Here is a 24,398-nt window from a genome sequence, read left to right on the forward strand (position 1 = left end):
TACCCTTGAAAGCTCAGCAACTATGGTTACCTGCATAAAATTTATATAACATTGGGCCCATCAATATTATGCCATAGATGGGGTGGGGTGGTGGTGGGGTGGACACAAGAAACCTTATCCCTCCCTGAAACTCTATAGGCAGCCACAAGCTCCTGCAGGAAAGAGAAAAGTTTTCTTACCGCTGGTAAAGACACTGGTAAGTTGCTGGTTGGTACTCCAGTAAATAACCTCCCTCCATATTTCTGTAAGCAATCCTCATCAAACTCCTTGGTTCACACATACATAAAAAAAAGACATAGTGGGGCTGGAGAGATGGCTCAGGAGTCAAGAGAATACACTGGTGTCGCAGAGCACCTGAGTTTATTTCCCAGCACGCACACTGAGCAGCTCACAACCATCTGCAGCTCCAGTTCCAGGGCGTCCAACACCCCTGGCCTCCTCAGATAACCCCACTCATGTGTACGTCCTCATCCACATACACATGCATTCACACAGTTAAAGATGAAGATAGTCTTTTTTAAAAAGACATGATGGTAGAAGGGAAAATAGTGGGGAAGAAGAGGGTAAATGAGGGTGCAAGAAGAACAAGGGATTGTAATGGTAGGCTGAATATGAGCAAAAGCATTATCTACAGACATGGAAAATGGATATCAAGGCCCATTATCACGTATAACTAATACATACAACTTAAAAATTACGGCCTCTAAGTCTAAGAATTTTTTTTTCAGATTTCACTAGTACTGCATGAACTATGTTCATAATCTTTTAACATTGTTTGTATTTCTTCAAATAGTTTTAAAATAGTTTTTCTGCTCCTTGTCTTCTTCACTCAGTACTTTGTCTTAGGGCCTTGTCCACATGAGCACATAAAAATATAACTCATCCTTCATAATGGCCGTACTGCATCCAGTTGAATAGATGTGTGCCATAATTTATTTTATCAATCCCATTTTGATGGAGCTGAAACTCTGTTGTTGCCATTAAAACCATTGCTGCAGTGACTATACCTCAACATAAATCTTTTCACACGTGTCTACATTTTTTTTCTTGCGATAAGCTTCTGGAAGTAGAAGTGCGTGTCTACCTTCACACATTTCACATTTCAAGAGCTACCACTGAAAGGCTGTGGGAGAAATGGTTCACCGGCTACAGCATACTCAAACAGAAACCCTTTGCAGTGTGTCAACTTGAAGTTCAGATCATCACCTCTAATAAAGTTTAAGAAATTAGCAGTTGACAACTAATGTTCATTTGAGCCACTGCTAAAGACTCTTTAGTTTGCAGTGGAGCAAAACATCTACTGTCCTTAACTATGAACTGAACACACAGTCTTGTGCTATTTATGGATACTGCCACCGTTCTGTCCCAAGTCCATGGCGGTGGCAGGAAATACGTATTTATATCTCTAGTTGGCCAGTATTTTAGAGTTTTATTTGATGTCCATAGCTGCAGTCAGACTCTTGAGGGTGGTCAATATCATCCATCAGATGATCAATGCATTATTACCAGCACCAGCTTACACCAAATAACAGCTTGTCTGCTCCAATCCTAACACTAATCCACTGCACTTAGCAGCTTTGCTGTAGTCGGCATTCCTAACAGGAAAGTGCACAACCACAGTTGTATCCGCTAGTTCTTGCACACGAAATCTATAAAGCGGCCCTTTGTTGAAAAGCATCTAAAACATACCCCTCCAGGCAGTTTTCTGAAATGTAGTCTTCAATGGTAGGGTTAAAACTTAATGTCAGACATGCACAAATTGTTGTTGATTTACCTGAAATCCTTGTGTTAAAATGGGGGGGGGGGGGGGATGTTCACCAGATAATAAAGTCATAAATGTGAGCCTCTAATATTTATGGTTTACTTAATCCAGTTTTGAATCTTGTCAAGTATAAATTATACAGACATTCTATTCAGAGCAAGCTTTTATATATCATTTCCAACGTCAATGAAATCGCATTGACTCAAGAACAAATGAATCATTGTTTACCACTCACTTGTGTCTCATGTAATTCATAGATATATAATTTTATTTTACTGAGGGATTCCAGGGATTCTTTTCTTGCAAAAAAATTTTTGAGAAGATTTATATTCCATTGTTTCAAAGATACCCCCCACACATCCACCCACATACCCCAAATAAATTAAGCATAAAAATTGTCATCATAAGTCATATATCCATACCAGAAGCAAACCTAATCTTAAAAGACTCATTTAACAGACCATGCATTCTTTGTCTCCTGTGCATATCCTGTTGAGTGTGAAGAATGTAGGATGTTCTAATTACTGAAAACATTGGAGACACTGCCTCTGAGTCTTCATTGGTGAATCTGTCCTTTAAAAATTAACTGTCCTTCCAAAGTTCTGGTATAAGGATGGGGGGAAGGGTGGAGAAAGAGGCACAAATATTTTGCAAGTTGTCACAGTAACTTCCTATGTCATTGCCCGGATTAAAAAAAAAGAAGATTCCAATATTCAATTATTGACATTACGAATCTTTAATCTACAGCACATTTTACTCAGTTATGTAATTTTAAATTTCAGTTTCATTTGATTGACTGTTTTAATCTTCCTTAACTAGTGAGTAAGTGAAAATAAATGGTGCATTCCTAATACTATAAATATGAAAAATAGGAAGAATTTAGGGGTTGCAGGCGAATACATTAAAATCAATCAGTTTTCTAGTTAACATATTCTCATTCTGCTTGTGTACAAAGCCCCTACATTGAGGAGACAGATCACAAATGTATGGCCTTACAAAAACACTGTTCCAATCTCGTGTTCTGACAGCAGAAATTGGCCCAAATCTCTAACCATTTTTCCCCTAACAGGCCCTGGCTGCCTGGTGCTATCCAGGTGAGGCACAGTCTCAGCAAGGGGAACGGCTCGTCAAATTCCTCTCATCTGTCAGTGTAGTGGATTATTTCTTGAGAGACTGAAATTGCCTGCTTGCAATCGGAACACCATCAATCTTGCTGTGGAGGGGGACTGGGGAGCTTCCTGAGGTGCTGGCTGGAGGGGGAGGGGCTGCCATTCCTAAGCAGGTGAGGAGGGCTAGAGCCCCCCCATACACACACAGGCACACACACACACACACACACACACACACACACACACTCATAGTGAAAGATTTGTCATTTTGCACATTTCCACATGCTCGGAAGGCGTGCCACGTGCACTGTTCTACCTTCTGTAGGGGGTGATTTTTCAAGCTTAGGCCAATGCAGTAAAGCTGGTATCTGCTGCTGCCTCGTTTTTCCTCATCATGTCACTCATTTTCACCAATTTGAGAGAATGAGATTATGTTTTCCCTTTTGTATTCGTTTATCCAACTATTTATTTATTTACTTATTTATTTATTTGCTCATTTAGGGGTGGATTGTCAACAGATAACTGGTCCTGGTGGGTTTTTGTTTCTTTGTTTGTTTGTTTGCACATACATTTTATTAGTGTCCCTAAAGATTGAAGACCCACAAAGGAAAATGCCACATCTGAGGGAAAAAAAAAGGAAAAGAAAAGAAACACATTTTTACTCTTAAAATGGAAGCAGAAGAGCTCCTTAAAGAGTGACTGAAATAATATAGAAGATTGCTGTGACCAAGATCTATCACTCTAATTGTAGAAATCCTAAGTTGAATAAGCACATTACATAAACCAACTGGACTTCCAAATTGACATCGTTTTTTTTTTTTTTGTTTTTTTTTTTTTTTTCCAAATCAACATAGTTTTAATCCCCCTGCATCTAAAGGAGGCATTTGTAGTTGCTCCTTTTCCACAATAAGGCTGAGATAGTGCTCAAAGAGTGAGTATTTGGAGGAAGAGTTATTGGCAACATAGTTCCTGGGGATTCTTAAGGGAAGGCTCTAACATCTATTGGCTGATAATGAGCAAACTCCACGGTCAGTAAGAGAGAACGTGAGCAATGAGCTTAGTTTCAGTCAGGATCTTGTATCTGTTTCTCAGTTTTAAAAATATTTTAGTAAGACCTGAGATGGTAAGAACTTCCTTGTTACACATGTCAGCTCCAGCTCCCATAAGTGAATAGACACACACTATGTAAGAGTCCACTACCCGCACAGCAGCCAGTAAGAGAGGTCGTCATCGCTGGCATGTCCAGGCCGTGCATCACCTAGTTAGAAAACGAGAGCAACAAGCTTTCGTGCCGGCCAAGTGGATTTATTAGCAGTATAAACAGTAGATTTTGACTCATTCAGCATCTCCGACTTACAGGTCACAGTCCCTTGGACAGGGCATCTGTATGCTTGCTATTTATAGGGAAATTCACAGCGCACAGAGCACTTTCCGCTACTTGGGGGGTCATCCTCTCATCCCCCTCCCTCGTCTCCTGATGGGGTCAGATATGGGACATCACTTATCCAAAGTCATGGCGGGAAAGTTAAGTGACAGAGTATTGATCAGTCCCTGGCCTGGCCCCCACCACCTGCCACCTGTTTAATGGCTCCCTGTATTGGCATGACCTTAAAGTTCCCATAGATTATATCGGACGGTCCTCACAGAGGCTACCTGGCATTGTCATTTTGCACCAGTGGGCATCCCCCCCCCCGTGGCAGAATTACATGGGCATGACCTCCATTGGCAACCATTCTTTGGGTGGTTTCAGGCCAGTTACCCAGCCCCTCCAAACTTCCACTTCCGTTCTCTGGGAGGACAAAAAGAGACAAAACTATATCCACTTACACAATGATTAAACTAACAACATGGATTAACCCCGAACATGGTGCCTAGCACTGTCGGGATTAATGGTTCCTTTATCTCATTGTTGAGCATTACAGAGAAAGCGCATTCCCCAGGTTATTTGTATGACCATGTAACAAGCCAAAGACTTTTCTTGCCAGAACAAATTGGCGATTAAGTGGTTGGAGGTAGCTCAGGGATCCCCAAATCCACGATTGTGTTCCCTCCATGTTGGCACCGAAGCTTCTGGCAGGAATCTGGCTCTTCCCGTGCCAGGGTCTGCACACAGGACACGGAAAATACAGGCAAGCAGCACCGGAGGCAGCAGCGTGGTTTCCATGCCCACATGCAGGGGCACCAGCGCCCTCTCGCTCGCTTGCTGACCTGGCTTATGGAAGGAAGGCGGCTGGGACCCCGGGACAGCTGGCCTCCGCCCCCGGCCCTCCTCTGCAGCTAAGGGCTGCAGAGCCCGCAGGCGTATTCTGGCATGCACCCTCCCAGTTCTGTGCAGTCCGCCCCAGCCTAGAAGCTGAGCTCAGGAAGCAGCAAAAGGCACCCTGCGGAGCCAGGAAAGACAGCACGCAGACGACCTGCGCACCAAGACACCCTGTGGATGGCAGGAGGCCAGGGAAGGGTATGGAGAGGGTCCTGGAGGGAGGTCGGCAGCACTCCAGAGCTGAGGAGCGGGAACTTGGGTGTGCAACCGGTCCCCAAGCGTTGAACTTGACCATCAGAGGGGGCCACCAGGACTGTGGAGGCAGGGGTGCGGCGAAAGGACACAAAGGCTAACTACAGCTACTCGGAAGGAAGCGGTTTTTTGAGAACCAACCTGGAAGCTTAAGAACAATCGCACCGGGAGAGACTTTGTAATGAGGAAGCTGAAGAGGCAAAGAAAGGAAAATCCGGATTGGAGAGTGAGGTGAGGAAAGAGTTAGAAGCCGAGAAAAGAAAATTGCAACAAGAACTAAAAAGAAGGGGGGGTGGGGAATAAATAAAAGAAATTTTCAAAAATCATGCCAGAGCGAACTTGTTCCTGAAACTGCCAACAGAGGGAAGAATACAAGGGTGGGGGCGCGGAACACACTGGAGGAGCCAAAAGTAAAGAAAGGAGGGGAGAGAAGACAGGATGCAAATTAAACCAGAGACGGCATAGTAAGTCACTGTTTCCTTTTCTTTTTCATTGACAACTTCTAAAGTTAGTCTAGTCACTAACACATCCATGGAATCCTTATCCACAGAGACTGATAATGACAGTGTCTACACTAGGTATAAACTCACATGTCTCCTTTCTAAATCCCCCAGTTTTGAAAGTTACCCCCACCTTTTTGTAGAATTTTTTTTTTCTCTGTTGTCTAAATCGAAATCATTCTAGCAAGGTGTGTGGAAGAGGGTGGGAGGAGGGGGCTCTTCTACAGAAACACACCTTTTCTGAGAGACTGACAGAAACACCTCCAGGGCGCTCTTGATACACCCTACTTCCCCCGGAGCATCCGTCCCACAACTTGTCTTAGATTCAAAGGCAAACTGCCCACACTGTGGCAATTTCTGTCACTCGCTCTCCGCCATCTGTTGAAGGGACCACGGTGAGCCTGGGGGAGCCTGCCGAGGCGCCAGCTCCCCCACTTACCTGGTCTGTGCAGGTGGTGCTGCTGGAAGGTGTGCTGGAGGGACCCATGGCAGAGCAGCATCGCACACGCACTTATCCACAAGTACAGGACCCAGGACATCGCAGAGACCATTGCCATTCTCTAAAGAGAACATGAGACACAGGTTACCCCCGGCTTCAAGCCCCTGGTGTTTCCGGCCGACTGAAGAGGGAAGTAGGATCTCAGACAAAGTATTCTTTTGCTACTTGGCTGGCTAAAAGGCACGTCCCTGCAGAGGTCATGCCAGGGAGTAGGGTTAAAGACCCTTTCCAGAAGCTTATAAATATGTCCCTTAAGTTCTGTAAGAGAAAAGGCCAACAAAGCCCCAAAATGCAGAAATAAAGTTTTTGACTGTCAGTCAGGCGGATGAAAACATCTCATGCCCATAAAAGCATCCAGTTTTGCACAAAGATCTGCAAACTAGTTTTCCCAGGCATTCAATAGCTGTAGACGTCCCCATCGTAACTTCATTGCAAGTCTGACATAAGCCTGGAAGAAAAGAGTGGGCTCTTTTTATTTTTTATTTTTTTAATTCTACAGTCATGAATTTTTAAACGCAATGCTGTCTTCTAAACTAAGTAATCATTTCTCAGAGGGATGCTGTAATCTCCCAATAGAACTGATCTTTCTGACTGGACTTGAAATCAGAAGGAACTGTGTCTTTAGCCGGAAGGAGTTTCAAAGGCAAGGTCTATGCATCTATCCTACAGCAAGCCAAATTTACAGTATTGCTTTGCTTCCTAAGATCCCATGTGGCATTTGCTGGAGCGTTGATGAATATGCATATACAGGTGGTGTGTGTATTTATGGGTGAGCATATACCTTTTCTCAGGCGCCGAAACTTTGACAGTCTTATCTGCACCTATGAGCATCTCAGGAGCTACAGAAGCTCAATGGCACTACATATTGTCCAATTTCCCAAACAACACCTTATGCTGCATTTCATATTGCCAAATTAATCAAACTTGAAGCATCTTCCTTAGTCAGACGGTGACAGGAGACATCCTCTATAGAAGAATTCAGTTAGCGACATGCCTTCCTCTCTGAGAGCTCAGAGAGGGGCTGTACAATCAAGGTTATGTTTTCATCCTTCCTTCTGTCAAACGATACCCTTCAACAGTTTCCACTGTACATTGAATAACTGCTCATGACCTCCCAGTATGCCTTCCTTATTTGTGGAAATTGGTACTCTTTGGAAACCAGTGATGTTCAGCAAAAATAAACATCATGCACACACATATCTGCTTGGACATAATTCTGGGTACTTTGCAGGTTTCAGGGAGATGGAGCGTTTCAGAAGGGCTTTGAGGGTGACAATGGATAAACACGACAACTGTAATTAAGTGCCAAGTGGGAGAACATTCTTCCAACAGCATGGAGCCATCCATGCCCCAGGCGGTGACTCAGGTGGACCACTCACTTTCTAATTAGTTTCTAGTTTGGTGGCCCACTATTTAGTTTTGTATACAGCATGCTTTGCTTCATTGTATTCAGAACTAGCAGGAGAGCATAGATGCACTCTCATCAGCAGAGATAAATAGATATATCCCTCCTGTGAATCCCCAAATGAATGCATTTTAGAGCCTTTCAGAATAGCCTGCAAATTACAGAAAGACAAAACAGAGGTGACCCCGTATGCATTTGCTATTTGCCAATCGCTGTTAAAATGCACCGGAAATTTAACTCAGGGAAAAAAATCTAGCCATCATCAAAACTTAACAATTCTTCAGAGACTGCTTTCTCTTGCTCATTTTAAACCCACATAGACCTCAGTACACAGGAAGATGCTATGACTTAACAATTACAATGCTGCTCTTTCTTCTTTCTTTCTTTCTTTCTTTCTTTCTTTCTTTCTCCCTCCTCCCCCTCCCCCTTAACTTTCTTTAATTCCCAGCATTACTCCCCAGGCTCCTGCATATCTTTCCCTGCTTGCTCCCTGACAGAGCTCTGCTCTGTGGCAGTAAGTGTTTTCCTCCAAATAATGCAGCTAGCCTTGCATACTTCTCTGAATATGTTACAAAGCTGCGTTCTGGATCTTAAGTCTTTACAGAGGCTTTCTTACCTGAAAAATCCAGCCAAGAGCAGGGCACTCTCCTAGTGTTCATTGGAAAGAGCTAACACTTTTTAAAATCCATCTGTGTCACAGTTCTGAGATTTTTTTTTCAAAGAGAACGCTTCCCGGCAGTTCTTTATCAAGAATTGAAAAAAAAAAAAAAAATCAAGCTTTCCTCCTCCAGTCCTATTTTCACAGTTGAGAAGACGTTGGGTTCGTTCACTGTATTGTCAGAAAAGGAACCAAGGTTTGAGGGGCGGAAACCTTGTCATTTTCACCTTTAAATCATCTCCTGGCGTCACCTCTGTCTGACGAGACCTTTGAAGTGATGGTGAGCTAATGTAGTTTCCTGATGAGAAGCAGTTTATAGCCGCGGACGCGGACGGACCATCCCCACTTCAGCACATTCAGGACAGAGTTAGGCAGCGAAATGTAGGAGCAGGGCTGCTATACCTCCTGTAAGTAGCGGGAGTCTGTTTCAGTACACCCCTCCTCTCTAAAGTCTCACATGTCTTAAAGTGACATTACCCTTGATTGTAGATGAGGTAAATTCTAATAACTGCCCTTAACTCTCCCACGACCCAAGCAGTGTCTTAATACAATGTCGCCTGCTGATCTGTGGTGTTTTTATTTTTTATTTTTTCTTATACCGTTCTCATGCTAGGGGACTGTGAGGGAAAGAAAAATGAGGGAGAAAAGACAGCATGCAAAATATTGATGGTGTTAATGGCTTTTAGGCTTCAGACAGTAAATGGGAAAGGGAAGCAGGCACCATGTCTTACCTCTGAGTATTCTTTGTGCCAGCAAGCTAACTGAATAGAGTTAGACTTGTCCTGACTTTTTTTTTCTGTTAGTTGTTTTGTCAGCTATTTCTTGGAATTCGATTTATATGGGATATAACTGATGTTTGTGTTTCTAAGCCAAATAAAATCTTCGGAGCTATTTAACATGTTTAATAAGTAGAAACATACCATTGCTAGCAGCAGAGACAGTTAGGATGAAGAAATATGCTCAAGGTTCTTTGTGAAAGTATTTTTTGCTTTCTTTAAATAGCATGCTGAGATGGAAAGGGAAAACACTCAGAAGCTCAGTAGCATCTCTAGTACTATGGTGTGAACCCTGGCTTCCCTGGAAGTATACTATGATTGTACTTAAACTTCAGAGGCGCATGGGAGGTGACCTACTTTTCTTTTATAGGCTGTGGCAGTGATAATTCTCCAAAATGCCCATTCAATTGCTTCACAAGTCACTTTTATCACACCTACTATGTGCTAGATGCTTGGGATAAAGCAGAAAGCAAGACCGGTGTGATCCCCACTGTCAAAGGTCACCACCCTAAATCCTCTACATTATTTTCAGACATGGTTCTCACAACCTTCTTGTCTTGAAAAACTTCAAAGTTTCTGAGAATTCCAATTTCTTCCCCCTTTTGTGGGCATTATAAAGAAGGCTGAATGCTGGGTGTATCTTTGAGAACAATATCCTTTCTCATGTTCTCTCTTTTTCTCTCTCTCCCTTCCCCCCTCTCTGGATCGCCCTCCCTCTCTTCTTCCCTCCTTCCCTTTGGCTCTCCCTCCCTCCACAAACCAAATTTCAAAACTAACAATCAAATGAGTTAAGAAGGACAAGTTTTCAGTTTGGATTTGTGTGTTTATTTCATTGCCTCATTATTGTTGTCTATAGGAAGTTCGTTCAGAATCAAGACAACAGTAGAAACAGCCACAGGAGCTGGGGTCAAAGTTTGTCAGACCTTCCCCACATGCTCAGACTGTTCTGAACTCTATCTTGTAAAGCATAACCTAAAGTGTTTTACTAGTGTAGAAGGACAGGCTCCATCTCACAAGTGAGGAATATGGAGGGAAGACAAGGAAGCGAAAAGAACTCTTTCAAGCTAAAGAAGCACAAAGTGAAAGGGTGGGTTCCAACTTAAATGCTCTGCATGGGAGCCATCTTGTCAATATTCCAATAAAGGGATTTATGAAAAAAAATAATTTAAAAATCTGTCTTTATGTTTTTATTTGTTTTACAGTAAGGGAGTTTCAAGATTTACTAGTCATCTATTCTAGAGTCATAGATTATTCTAGACATTTGAAACATCTATGTGTTCAAGACAGGCTTTACCCCATGATTTTGGGGGGTCTGACTTTGGTTTTCAAATAAATTTACATTAAAGTAAATTCATACATGCTAACAAATGCCATCATTTTGAAATACTATAACCTTACAATTTTCATTTCTAGGGATTAAACAGAGGATCACCATAGTTGCTCAACTATAATTCAGTTTTAATACAATTGAAGCATGGACTCATGGGTCATGTTTAAGGCACTGCAGAAAACTTTTGAGATATATGAAAAGCTAAGAGATTTGCTGTAACATTCTACACATGTATATGACGGGTGAAATGAATGAATGAAATAGGGATGTTAACATTGCTCCATTTATATCTTCCCAAAACATGCTTTACAATCTATTATATTGCAGCCAGTGATCTTTTCCTTGATAACATAAACATTAGAAAATATTGAGTGTGTGTGTGTGTGTGTGTGTGTGTGTGTGTGTGCGCGCGTGCGTGCGTACCTGTGGTATGCAGAGTATGGTCCCTGTGTGTGCAGAGACCAGGTGAGGTTTTGTTCTATCACCCTCCTCCGCTTTGGTCCCTAGAGCTAGGCTGATACCTAGCAAGCCCCACCAGTCCTCCTAACTCTGCCTCCGACAGCACTGGGGCTATAGGCACAGATAGCTTTTGATAGGGGCGATGGGAATTTGAACACAAGACCTCACCCTTGCACAGCAAGTGCTTTTACTCCCTGAGCACCCTCCCTCCCCAGCTTCAACAAACACAGAGGTTCTAGTTAACAAGAGTGACTGTCGTGCCCTTCCAGGGACTTGTGCCTTTCTGACCACAGTAGAACAGAAGCAGGTGCACTTTGGGTTGGTTGGGGTTAGGTCTGTCAGTGAGGGCAGGTGCATCACAATGGGACCATGCACGTTCCTCTTTGCCTCTGGAACTGGGACAAGCTGTGCTATCAGCCTAGATCAGATCACCAAGGGACCGTGTGATGAGAGGCCCTTCCTCCTCCCCTCCCAAAACAGATGGATACACACAGTGAATAGGAAGTAGTTGCCAAAGCAACTGAGACTTGTAACTTTATTATAGCATAAAATTGACAATCCTGATTGATAAAGACTTAAACCGGTATTACTCATTTCCTAATTAAATTGTTTTGTTCCATCCTAAGCTATCTCTGAGGAGACAGCGGTGTGACCATTCAAGCTTCTGTCTTCAGAGTCCGCTGTGGTAAGAGTCTATTGGTTATCATTTGTCAGTGTGCTGATAACCACAAAGCTTGGAGTATTAGGACTAGAGGCCCAAGTAGGGAGTGATGTATAAGTTGGCCCCTAGTATGGCTGATGATAATGGACCAGTGTCATGACAACACAGTGAAAGAAAAGGGACTAAGAAGGACTTCAGGCTTTCATTAATTTAAAATATTCCAAGCATTGTGGGGTTCAAGTCATTTTCTGGGTCAAAATCCTAAAGATAGAGCTTTCAAATACAGTACTGTATATGCATGTATAAATACGCATGCTTTTAAATATATCCTGTTTCACAAGGATTCCTCCCATGGAAAATCAGAAAGAAAGGCATGCAGGGACATTGGAGGTAAAGTAAAGTACTCAGAATGTTCAAATAGCCCCAAACCTGCAGCAAACTGCCCTGCACAAGGAAACATGGTAAGTAGAGGGTAGAGGAGGCGGGACAGATGCTGTAACAGGATGGAAATGAAGGAGGAGGAAACATCAGTGAGAAAGAGGTGGAGGCTGAGGAACAGAAGGAACCTAGTGAATAGGAAACACCGAGTCCAGTTGTCTTAAATTATTTCACGTGTTTTGCCTGCATGTATATGCACACATGCCTGAACCCACAGAGGCCACAAGAGGGCAGCAGATCTCCAGGAAGTGGAGTTACAGGTGTTCGCAAGCAGCCATGTGGTGCTGGAAATCAAGCCCAGGTCCTCCACAAGAGCAGCCAGTGCTCTGACACTCAGCCATCCAGTCACCTTGGTGGAGAACTACACCTAACGAGTGGATAACACATTGCTCCCGATGAAACTGTAGCTCTAAATGATGTCAAGTCTCTGTATAAATGTTCCACACAGTTAGGGTAACTTAAAAACTAACCTGGGATCCCTGTATGGTGGCATATGCCTATAATCTCAGCACTCGGGAGGCAGAGGCAGGTGGATCTCTGTGAGTTAGAGACCAGCCTGGTCTACAAAGTGAGTTCAGGACAGCCAAGGCTATACAGAGAAACCCTGTCTTGAAAATAAAATAAAATAAAATAAAATAAAATAAAATAAAATAAAATAAAATAAAATAAAATAAAATGCTAACCTGAGAAATCCATCCAAGAAACTAAACTCCATGTACAGACAGCAAGCACTGCCACATATTTACTCAAAAACAAACAAACAAAAATTCCCATTTTACTCCATTCTACACTTTTTATTTCTCCTCATTGGAGAAATAAATGATAGCTGTCCTTATTGCAATTTAAGAACAAGCAAATTAATGATTCAGATAATCTTAATTCACAAAGGTACAGAAGAAAATGCGAGACATGCAATATTTTACGTCCGCACATTTCTGAACTGAAAACGATGAAAGGACTTTGAATAAATGACAGCAAGCGAAAGGAGCACACCAAGGTTCAGTTCAATGCAGAGTGAAATGACATGTACATTAAATATTTCTTCAGGTAGCACACTTTGGCTGTGAATTCAGAGCTGCTTTTTTTTCCCTTATTCCATTTCAATCAAATAATGAAAATGGTGACATAGACAAAAGGATGACTGAGTGATTGAGACAGTTGGAATCCAGCTTTAGCACCACTAAAGCCCATTTTTTACTTTTGTTCCTTTTTCTTTTTCTCTAGTCTTCATTTCTTTACTTCTCTCTCTCTCTCTCTCTCTCTCTCTCTCTCTCTCTCTCTTTCTTTCTGTTCTTTAGGAGGAGAAAAAAGTTATTGGGGCTACCCACCAGTAGTCTAGAATGTCCATTTTAGATTCCTCATTATGCAAAAGCAGTTTTGCTAGCTAAGTCATAATTCTATCCTGTCTCCCTCTGTGAGCCCAGTCTCACAAGCCATTTGTGCTCTAACATTTTTTTCAGAGTCCCAGTTTTCCATGTATGATAGAGCCCTGAAATTTGTTACATACCAGAAATGTAGCACTTGTCCATCTTGCTCATGAGAACTAAATATAAAAATGTTTGTTACACACACTTTCTTAGTTATTGTTATGGTTTAAATGTGTGAAATAACCCCCCCTCATAAGTTCACATATTTGAAGACTTGATCTCCAGGGGATGGCACTGTTTGCAAAAGTTGTAAGAACCTTTTGGAGGTGTACTCTTGCTGGAGGGAGTGGGACAGCACCTTGAAGTTTTACATCCTGGCCCCATTTTTTGTTTACTCTCTGCTTCCTGAATATAAATGTTATGTGAGCAGCCAACTGCCTACCTCTGCTCCCATGATAAACTCAATCCTTCTGCAACTGTCAGCCAGAATAAACCCTTCCTTCCACCCAATCCCTTTGTTTGAGACAGAGTCTCAATATGGAGTCCTGGTTAGCCTAAAACTCACTATGTGGACAAGGCTGGGCCTGAACTCACAGAGATCCGCTAACCTCTGCCTCTCTGGCTCCCCAGTTCTGGGGTTAAAGTCATGTGCCATCACACCCGGTTCTTAAGTTACTCTTGTCAGGGTGTTTTATCACATCACGGCAAGAGGAAAAGCAGTGAAGACACTTACTCTGCTATTGTGTACTATCTGATATCAAACAACACTGGAGAGGAAACTATGAAAAACAAAAATTAGGTAAAACAAATTTAGAGTGTGTGATCTGATGATGTTAACTCATGTATCAACACGGCGGGGAAACAACAAAAGCTTCTTACACTAGTCTGGGCCTTTACACATACTTTCATTTAATACAGAATTGCTAACAGGTAGACTTTTTTGTTAAAGACACCTAATTTCAGAGAAACTGGAAAATTAAAACAATGTGACATCTCTGTCTAGCAAGGTTGGAGGACTATGACTCAGATAGTTCTCTGATTCCTAGGGCCCAGGTGCTAAGCAACCGAATTCTAGGCAAACAACATTAGTGAGGAACAATAAATTTTGACTCATCATTATAACAGCATAGACCTAGTCATTAAAGTGAAGCAAGCCAGATATGAGAGGAGAGTATGACAGATAAGACATGAAGCCATTCAAATAAACTCTGAAGTGGCCACAATGAAGATGGGACAATTACACTTTTAAAATCTAGAAAATGAGATTTAAGAACAAAAAAAAAAAAAAAAAAAGTAAAATAAATGAAAACGGTAAGAACAAAGAAATTACTGCTTAGAAAAGAATAAAACATTTAAGTAACAGGGCCTGGTGAGATGGCTCAGCTGTTAAGGGCACTGGCTGCTCATGCAGGGGACCCAGGTCTGGTTCCCAGCACACATACGGTGGTTCACAACCGCACGTAACTCCAATTTCAGAGAACAACTCTCTCTTTTGGCCCCCCCTCAGGCACCAAGCATGCACATAATACGCATACATGCAGGCAGGCAAAATAGACACCTATGATAATAAAATAATTTTTTAAAGTTAAAAATCTGTTAGTAATAACAAAATAGTATCGGCGAACCTAAATTACTTGTTATAAAAATGGTGATAGTTTATTACTTAGATCTGAATGCAGAAGCTAAAATTTTAGTAATTGTAAGAACAAGAAGATGGAAGTAAGGTTTTTCTGAGGCCTGTTGAAAAGGTAACCTTCATATAGGAGACTCATTTTTCAACTCCAACAGCCTATTTCTGCAATTACTTTATCAAGTAGAACTCACTGCTCACTGCTTATCATCTCTGTCTTGTAGGCAGAAGAAAAAGAAAGAATGAGGTCATTTCCTTTGTTCTTCAATTCCTGGTTTCTTTATTGTCTTTTTAGGACACGGATAAAGCCGAAATCACAACAGCTGTTCATCCTTCTCTCTAAGCAAAATAAGGAATGGGCAAGAAAGTCAGAGACCAAGGGTGTCTTCATTACAAGGGTGTAAACATGAACTATCAGCACCTAAAATTACCTAATTTTTGTTGGGTTGTGACAACCACTGCTTTGGCAACTAGAAGCAATCACGTGATATTTTCACTGTGAAAATTTCAGGTCCAAGAATGGTGTTGTGGCTCAAGTGGCAAAGTGTTATGGGCTGCGCAAGCTGAGGATTTGAGTTTTAATCCCCAGAACCCATGTAAGTGCCAGGTGTACACAGCAGATCCCTGTAATTCCAGAACTCAGAAGGTAGAGATAAGGGATCCCCAGAACAAGCTAGCTGCTCATATGATCTGGAATGGCAAACTCTGCTTTTTTTTTTTTTTTTTTTTTTTTTTTTTTTTAGAGAGAGCCTGCCTCAGTGCACCAGGTGGGAAGTAATCAAGGAATATACCCAACGTTTGCCAGAAGTTTTCACATGTACCTGCACCCGTGTGCAAAGGCACCTGCAAAAATAACCCTACACAGGTGAACATGTACACGTATGTACATTTTCAGACACATGAAATAAAGTGTTACTCCTATTATTCTTAACCCCTCAGATTTTCGGTTGATCGGAAATCGTATCTCCCAGACCCACTATGATTACATAAATGACTTTGATTGGTTTGTGCCTAACGTGACTCTGCCGCATCCCTTCCAATGAATTTCTACACCCAGTTGCTTCTTTCTCTAACTTGTGCTTCCCAGCCATGCCTCAGATCCTCTATTGTTTCCTTCTTCATTCAAACACACTAGCCCACGGTGTACCCATCACCTTTATCATAGCAGCAATACCTGCCTACGTAGCCCAGCTACCTGAGACTGTGCTTCTTCTACCCACATTGCCCTCATTCTGTATGTTACATGGAATATATTCAATACCCACAATGATCACGTTACCCTTGCGGGTTTAAAATTTTTCAAAGACTTGCCTCTTAGATTAACATAAAGTCTAAGTTTCATGACTGCGGTCCCTGTTTAGACTGCACCTCTTATAAACATGCTGTCAACTTCACAGAATCCGGAATCACCAAGGAGACACACATGTCAGAACATCTTTGAGCGATTACCCAGATTAGGTTAACTGAGGTAGGAAATCTACTCCACACATGGGCAGCACAGTTGTGGACTGGGTCCTGGGCTTTATAAAAATGAGAAGTCAAGCTGAGTACCATCATGCAGTGTTTTCTGCTTCCTGTGGATGCACGGTGTCTAGCTGCCTCTAGCTCTAACTGCTATGATGAACTGTACCCTTGAACTGTGAGCCAAAACAAGCTATTCATTAAGATTTTTTTACCAGTTATTTTGTTCCAACAATAAGCAAAGTGGCTAATACACATGTCTGCTCTTGCTCCTGCTGATGCCTTTTCTTGGGAACTTAAATGAGACTGAAGTTGTATTATATTAAACTTAAAAAGAATTCCCACAGCCTCCTAGCTTTGTGTCTCTTTTCTGGCAGACATAAGAAGATATAAGCAAAAGAAAAGGGCACACTCAAGGGAACACAGAGGCTTAACTGGCACAGCATGGATGGTATGAGAACATGGGTTACCCAGGCTAGGGAAATAGCTCAGACACTGTCTGCCATTGAACCATGGCTACCTGAGTTTGACCCCTCCTAATCTACGTTAGCTGGAAATGGGGACATGCACTTGTTCTCTTATATTCCCAGGACTACAGCAGATAGTTGGGGTGAAGATAGACGGACCCTGGGCCAACAGCGTAGCCTACTTGGTAAGTTCCATGCAAATGAAAGACCAGAGAGAGAATGAGAGAGAGGTTAGTAGTGCTTTAGAAATAACATCTGATGCTGTCCTGTGCCCCCCACATACGCATGTTCACCAGGTTTTCCAGTCTGACACAGCTTACCCTCTCTCTCCCCTACCCCTTCTTTGTCACTTTCTCTCTGCCACCCCCATTTCCCTTCTTCACTGTACCCTACGCATACGCACACTCACAACACTGCACAGCGGAATCTCCTACAGTGCTGAAAGTGTTTTCTTTGTACGCTGGTGAAGATGGGACCCACCGCCCCCTAGTTGTTAAGCACTTGCAATGTGCCTAGTACAGTTATGGAAGTCAGCTTTAAATTCTACTAACTTTCTCTTAAATTTGTTTAAATTTAGACAGCCACATTCAGCTAGTGGCTACTGTGTTAGAAAGCACAGCTCTGGCCCTCACTATCGAGGTCAGGGAGAAGAAGGCCTGGGCCCCTGGGTAGCTTTGCAGGAAGATAGAAGGAGATAGTCACTGCTATGGCTTAAATGTCCTCAACAAAGCTCACGTTGAAATAAAGTTTCTGTTTAGATGTATTGAGAGGTGGGGCCAGGTAGGGGGTTAAAAATGTTCTGCACCCATAAATGGGTTAATCCATCCATGGACCAACGAATGAAGAAGTTAATACATTAGCTTGACAATAGGTTTGTTACAAAACGCAGCTGTCTCTTGTATGTTACCTTTTCATGATATAATAGCCTCTGATAGTAAGAATTTGCAGATTCCCCTCCAGAAAGAAGACCTTCAACAAATATGGTACCTTGACCTTGGATCAAGCAGCCTCCAGAACTACATGCTGACTGAATCTTTGTTCTTTACTAATTAGCCAGTCTACTGTGTTCAGCTACAGGATCAGCAAGCAAACGAAGACATCAATCTTCCAAGATTCTAATGACACAAAAGAAGAATGTAAGTTGTAAATGATGGTTGCCACTTGCAGAAAAAAAAAAAAAAAAAAAAAGGAAAAAATGCACTAAAACCATTTCAAACAAGAATATAATAAAAAATGTGCGGTTTCTAAGTATTTGACAGCCCACAAACTCATCTCAAGGTGAGTCTGTTTCTGCAATTCCACTGTGCCATTGAAGACCTGGCTGCCTTACTTCTAATGATCTCTTTGCCTTTCAGGGTATCTGTCCCATGTCGATCTTCTCATCATGAATGCATCAGGACTGCTCACAGGTGTCTGGACTCTGCGCTTCCTCATCCATGACATGAGTTTTGAACGAGACAAACTGCGGCACCTACTTCCAGGTAATTCAAGATCTTCTAGCTTGCTGCCAATTACTGATGGCACAGGTTGTGCTTTCCTTGACCTTGGTGGTGCATAGCAGAGCTATGCTTTGCAGTCCAGCAGCCATTAGTCAGCCATGGTACTCAAGTCTATCCAGGTGATGGCAAGAGAAAGGGTTATGCCTCCTTGGGCTGCTCTCTGGACCACGAGGAAAGATCACAGTGCCAGGCTTAGAGTGAGTAATGCCCCAGCCCCCATCCATAAGCTAAGAGAGAGGGATGGAATGAGAGAGGTGGCACACAGGAAGCATTAGATTAATAATGAGAAAGGGGGGACAAATATTGAAAAGATAATCCCATTTGTGATCAAAGCTGTAATGTTTTTCTACAGTTTCATGTAATTTCTCTTCTTATAAAAATACTCACTCGTGTTTTTCTCTTTTTAGTATCTCTTTAGTTAGAGTTAATCTTTTGGTTTCATTGTGACACTTGAATACATATATATGATGAATCTCCCCCAACTGCTCTCCCCCATACTGCCTTTCCCCCACTTGCTGGTACCATTCCTGCCCCTAAATAGTCTCTCCTTCTGCTTTCATGTCACACATATTCATCATTTTAGGAAGGTAGAATACTCAAGATCTAAATAGAGAATTTGAAAATCATCTCTGATGCAGCAGAGCAAGGTTTGCAACCCTCACATATACGCCTAACACTTTTCCAAGCATTTCTCTTGAATGTCTTACTTTTCTAAATACTAAACTTTTTAACATTTACTGTATTGAGCCAGGCCCAGTGACTCATTCCTGTAATACCAGCACTTAGGTGCTAAGGCAGGAGAATACTATCAATCCTAGGGTCAACCTGAACTATGTGGTGAGTACCGAGTGTGCTTGGGGTACACAGTGAGACCCTTTCTTGACAAAAGTAAAAAACATTTCAAACATGTTTTACATTCTTTTTCCCTCAGGATATCACATTTTCCAAATCAGTAATTCTTCCTTCAGTGGTGTCTTAGCCAATATAAGTAGTCCAAATCTATTAGTTATTTCTAACGTTTTGTTGCTCTTATTTTGAAGAGATAGAGCAAAAAAGGAGAATGTTTCTCTATGGGATCCTACAAAATACTAGTTGTTAACTCCTGAAGAAGACTCTCATCTGCTTTCCCTTCTGGAGAAGCAATCCTCTTAGCTTTTCTTGATGTTCTATGTTCATATCAATTTTATTTTAAAATGAATTTTTCTTCTGAGTTTTCTTTCAATATTAATATGGCCGATTTTCTTTGTGGTTTCAATTTAATTCTGGGAACTATGCAATTTCCGGTAATAGGACAATATTTTTTAATTCGTATTTTAACCAAGACTGCCTACTTGCTAGACAAACTCACCTCCCCTGAACCTCACTACCAGCCCCTTTCTTGGGTCTTCTTCCTTTTAATTATTGTTGAGCTCATCTATGAGACAGTATTAATGCAATGATCTAAGAACTCCGAAGCTACAATCTGTTCTCAGCCCCACCTAGGAGGATGTACACTCTGACCCATGCACACAGCATCATCGCAGATGCTTACCAGAGGCCTGGAATACTGTTAGCTTTCATCAAATTTTCTTTTTTCAACTTTTTTTTCTTTACGGTAAGATTTATTTCTTAGACTTTTAAGATGTTTTCTCACTTCTTGTAACCCTTGCAAATTCAACTGTATTTGAAACATCGACAGTTTTGTCCCCTCTTTTATGTTCACCCACTTCCACCTGTTCACTTTACTTCCCCAACTGAAATTCTCTAGAACGAGTACTTATAAATCATTTTCCAAGGAGTTTCACTTGGCTTCTCCAGTCTACACTAGACACAGATTCTTGAAAGCTCTGAGAGTCAGTGCTGCTTCCATCTGCAGTGGTGTCTATTGCTCTGTATCCTCAATCTACTGCTCAAATCCATACCATCAAAGTGCAGAGCCTTTCAGCCCTTCCAATGTATCACATGCTTCTTGATTCAAAGCTTTTATACGTTCTGTTGCCTTTCTATCATCTTATTCTTTACCCAAGTTAGATTTTAGCACCCTGGATACAGACTTTCTCTAACCCCATCATTCTTTGCTTCAAGCCTGCTTTATCTTCCCAAAACGCACACCGTATAATGATGTCTGGAGTGGGATTTTATTCGTTTTGAAACAATTCTCAATTATCCCAGTGTGTAGCATGGACTGGTCTGAATCTCCCTGCCCCTGCCTCCGAGATGATGGGGTTGTAGGATGTGCCACCAGCCCCACTATACTTAATTACTCTAAAACTGTAGATCACAAAACCTCAAATGAAATGGCATTCACCCATAGTTTCCACTTAATATCATTTTATTCCTCCCTACCCACCTGATTGCTCATAGCTCCCCATTCACTCTTCCCTTCTCGAATGAATTTAATTGCTCATTCATTCAGCAATGTACGGAGACTTGAACTCAAGAACTCATGAAAAGATGATAGATCATCACAACTAGGTTCATTGCCTCAAAAGCTTTCCAAATTCAAGAGCTTTGGTAAAATCTGAAAGCTCCCCGCTCTGAACACTACTGTTTGTTTGCTGTCTGGCAATGTACCTGGTCCATAGTGGGTATTCAATCAATATTTATAGAAAATATGAATAAATGAATGTGTGAATGAATGAACAAACTCAGTCACTTCTCATTTATTCATGTTTGAGATGTTTTATAAATTCCCAGGAAGATGCTAAGTGGGTGGCTGGCAGTGGGCTGAGCGGGAGGAGGCTGGGAAAAGTTTCAGATGATGTGTCTGTGCGAGCATGGGTGTTTGTGTGGGACGCTGAGGCTCGCTGTGCCTAAAAGTGCCTCTCTAACCACATCCCAGCACCAGAAGGAAGTGCTCCTCGCCTCGCCTCTCGTTTTCTCTTCCCTATCCTCTCCTCTCCCCTCACATACCATATTGACAGTGGGCCTTCCCCGCTCTTGGTTTCCACCCTCACATGAAGCGTTTTTCATACTGTAATGGAGAGTGTGTGGTATTTCTGACGGTGCCAGCTCAGACGGGAGAATCTAGCCACATGGGATTAGAGCAGAGGGAAAGAGCATTGTAAAAGGAAGCCTTGAGCACTTCTCGGGAGGAAGAAATGACCAGATTCATGCTCCCTAAGCCATAGGTCCTCAGGCATGGCAGAGAATTTCAGTAAGGGATGGAGTATTTACGCTTCTATGTCCCAAGACCTTACCCTGAGACCCATCAAATTGGTATCCCTAGATGGGAGACCCTGGCAATAGGATTTTTCACAGCTCCCTGGTTAGTTTCAATATGCAGCCAAGTTTGAAAACCACTGTGCTAAAACAAAAACTTATTTTGGTAGATTTTGTGTCACTATGGCAACTCCAGAAATACCTGCAATTCCTTGTTAATTAGTTGCCAACTAAAAACACAAATTTGCTATGTTTAACAGATGCAAGGTTAGCCCAATGTAGGCATATTTATTGAACGCTCACTATGTGCTTTGTATGGTAATAGCCACCATATGAAACCTCTACTTCATTATCATGTTTTTCTGGCTCTTCACTTAAATGCATAGAGTAGATGAAGAATAAGTGTTCCAAGGAGTGTCTATCAGATTTCAAGGTTGCCTTCTTTAAATACATCTCTTGTTTTGATTTTCACTTGCATTAACACAATTCCCCTTCTTGAATTAACTGTGGTTTTAGGAGTCTTCCCTGTGACACATGGAAGACCCATTCCCTGGTGTCACGATTAGATTAGCCAATTTGGGCCAGCCAAGGTTTGTGAACATCTCTTGGGAAGATGTCTTTCTCTCATCTATGACAACTTCAGGGAGTACTAGTTTAGGATGAAAACAATATTAAGAAATCACAGTGACTCACATGGGGGGGGGGAGTCCTCTGCTTAAGAAAGCCACCCCCAGTACCCACTGAGCTCCACATTTTGACTACTAGGGGTTAAGGCAGCTATACCAGTCCTGGCAGACCCAGGAGCTTCCAGGGATTCTCCTGTTTCTCCTCCTCACGCCGCTGTAGGAGTGTTAAGATGACGGACGCGTGCTATCACATCTGGCTGTCTGTGGATTCAGGTGCTTGCATCTGTACAATGATGTCTTTACCCACCAATCCACACCCCCCCACACACACACACATACACACAAGCCTCTGACCTCCCATTTTCAAATTAAATAAATTAGGATCCAAAGATATGAGGTGATTTATGCCAGGTGACACAATTTACCTGTCCTGAATTATATAAAGCCAGGCTTTGCTCTCAAGATTCTTTGCTGCCTCGCCATGGCTCATTCCACCAAGTTCCGGGACCATCCTCATTGAGAATGCTTGCCTAAGTTTTCCAATGTGTTGAATGAGTTGCAATGGCCATTGTCTCTGAAATGCCTTTAGCCTTCCTTTGAAGAAACTCTCTCTAGAAATAGATATTCTCAGCCCTCTCTCAAAAGACATACTCCCCCCAAACCTATGGGTGCAATTTGATTTTCAGATGTAGACAGCATGAAATAATATGTAAAGCTGTTGAAAATATAGATCGCACAGCCCACCCCCAACCAAGAAATAACATTAAAAATTCTACCCGGCTCAGCTGCTTCAGTACACTTTTACACTACACATGATGCTGCTGAATATATAAAATACTTGGATCTAAATTTAAAAATGCTCCCCCTCCCCTTGATTAACCAGATTGTCCCCTCCCCTATATATAGGAACGCTATGTGCCTGAGCCCACTTGCCATCTGTCATCATATTTTCCAAACTTCTCTTCCACCCCCTCCTCTTACACAATTTTATCACATAAAAAATATTAGATTTCAGGGATTTGTATAATTTCATGAAAATTCCTGAGCCAAGTGAAGAGTAGAGGAAGGGCTGGTATATGAAATTGCCTCAGTTTTCCAGTGCCCAACTCATACCAACAGCCATTGCCATACCCTTTAGGAGAACTTGCGTGGCTAAAAATAATGAGTCAGTTTTCCTCTATTGTAACATTTCATATTAGGGATTTGAGAGTGTTTCCTATATTACAAAGTAGAATTCAGACCCCTTTCAGAGGTTTCCGACTCGTGAAGCATCATACTGCTTAGTTTATTACCCCTGGTGATGTATAGTGACCTTTGGGGAAAATGTCCACGGGTCAACTAAAGACTGTCCATTTTGTGTGGCCTCTCATGGTTGGGGAGATGGGTTGTGTCCATCTAAGTGCATGGGGCCACTAAGCCCTATGCTTTGGCTGGAGAGCTAAGAGTCTTCCTTCAAAGCTTCATTTCTAGTTCCCTCAGGCAGCCATGAGAAGTTTCCGTCAATACTCCAGTTTCTGAGCCACAGGAAGTCAATGAAAAATGTTGATGGAGGTTGGCTCTGATGGATAAAGCTCACAGGGAATGGGTTGGTTCTCTTACAAGGTTCTCTCCTATCTTTGTGTAAGATTTTTTTTTAAAGAGGTTTGTAATGATGATCGTAGCATGACTCCTAAGCGTCCTACTCTCTCCCCTCTGTGCCCTGGATTAGTTCTAAAGGACCCATTGACCACACAGTGCTTTAAATTATTCGATGGTTGAAGGGGCAATCACATCACTCAGGCTTGTCCAATCAGGAATTCCCATGCACTGTCCCCAGATAATGGTCTAAAATGTAGAAACAAAACCAAAGAAGAGCCTTAAAAGAAATTAATTGAATTTTTCTGGGCTACTGGTAGCTTTGGGGAGGGGGATTGGTCTGTGTAAAAGTCCGTTCACGGATGCTATTAATGTAAGCACACCCATAGGTCAAGGGAAAAGATAGATACAGGCAGAACAATTCTTACTACACAGCTTGCTGTCCCTTGCAGTGTTCTCAGTAAACCTGTTTTCTTACACACACACACACACACACACACACACACACACACACACACACACA

The 24,398-nt window shown here is 42.1% G+C and overlaps 1 protein-coding gene and 1 long non-coding RNA gene across 3 annotated transcripts in view; one reads left to right on the plus strand and one right to left on the minus strand.

The window, feature by feature from the left end:
- Tafa1 (TAFA chemokine like family member 1) overlaps positions 1-8,815 on the minus strand; it is a 535,401-nt gene extending 526,586 nt beyond the window's left edge. For both annotated transcript variants that reach the window (XM_055628403.1, XM_055628402.1), the window contains exons 1-2: positions 8,404-8,815; positions 6,323-6,443 (exon numbers count right to left, since the gene is read on the minus strand). In XM_055628403.1, coding sequence (XP_055484378.1) covers positions 6,323-6,440 — 118 coding nt within the window. In that variant the 5' untranslated portion in view covers positions 6,441-6,443; positions 8,404-8,815. The remainder of the gene's footprint in view (positions 1-6,322; positions 6,444-8,403) is intronic.
- LOC129692174 (uncharacterized) overlaps positions 5,775-24,398 on the plus strand; it is a 23,722-nt gene continuing 5,098 nt past the window's right edge. The window contains exons 1-4 of the long non-coding RNA XR_008722650.1: positions 5,775-5,847; positions 11,637-11,695; positions 18,106-18,312; positions 18,390-18,515. This is a non-coding gene — a long non-coding RNA (uncharacterized LOC129692174). The remainder of the gene's footprint in view (positions 5,848-11,636; positions 11,696-18,105; positions 18,313-18,389; positions 18,516-24,398) is intronic.

Source organism: Psammomys obesus, unplaced genomic scaffold (genome assembly GCF_907164565.1).
Source record: "Psammomys obesus unplaced genomic scaffold, mPsaObe1.curated_primary_1811, whole genome shotgun sequence".
In the NCBI taxonomy this organism is placed as follows: domain Eukaryota; kingdom Metazoa; phylum Chordata; class Mammalia; order Rodentia; family Muridae; genus Psammomys; species Psammomys obesus.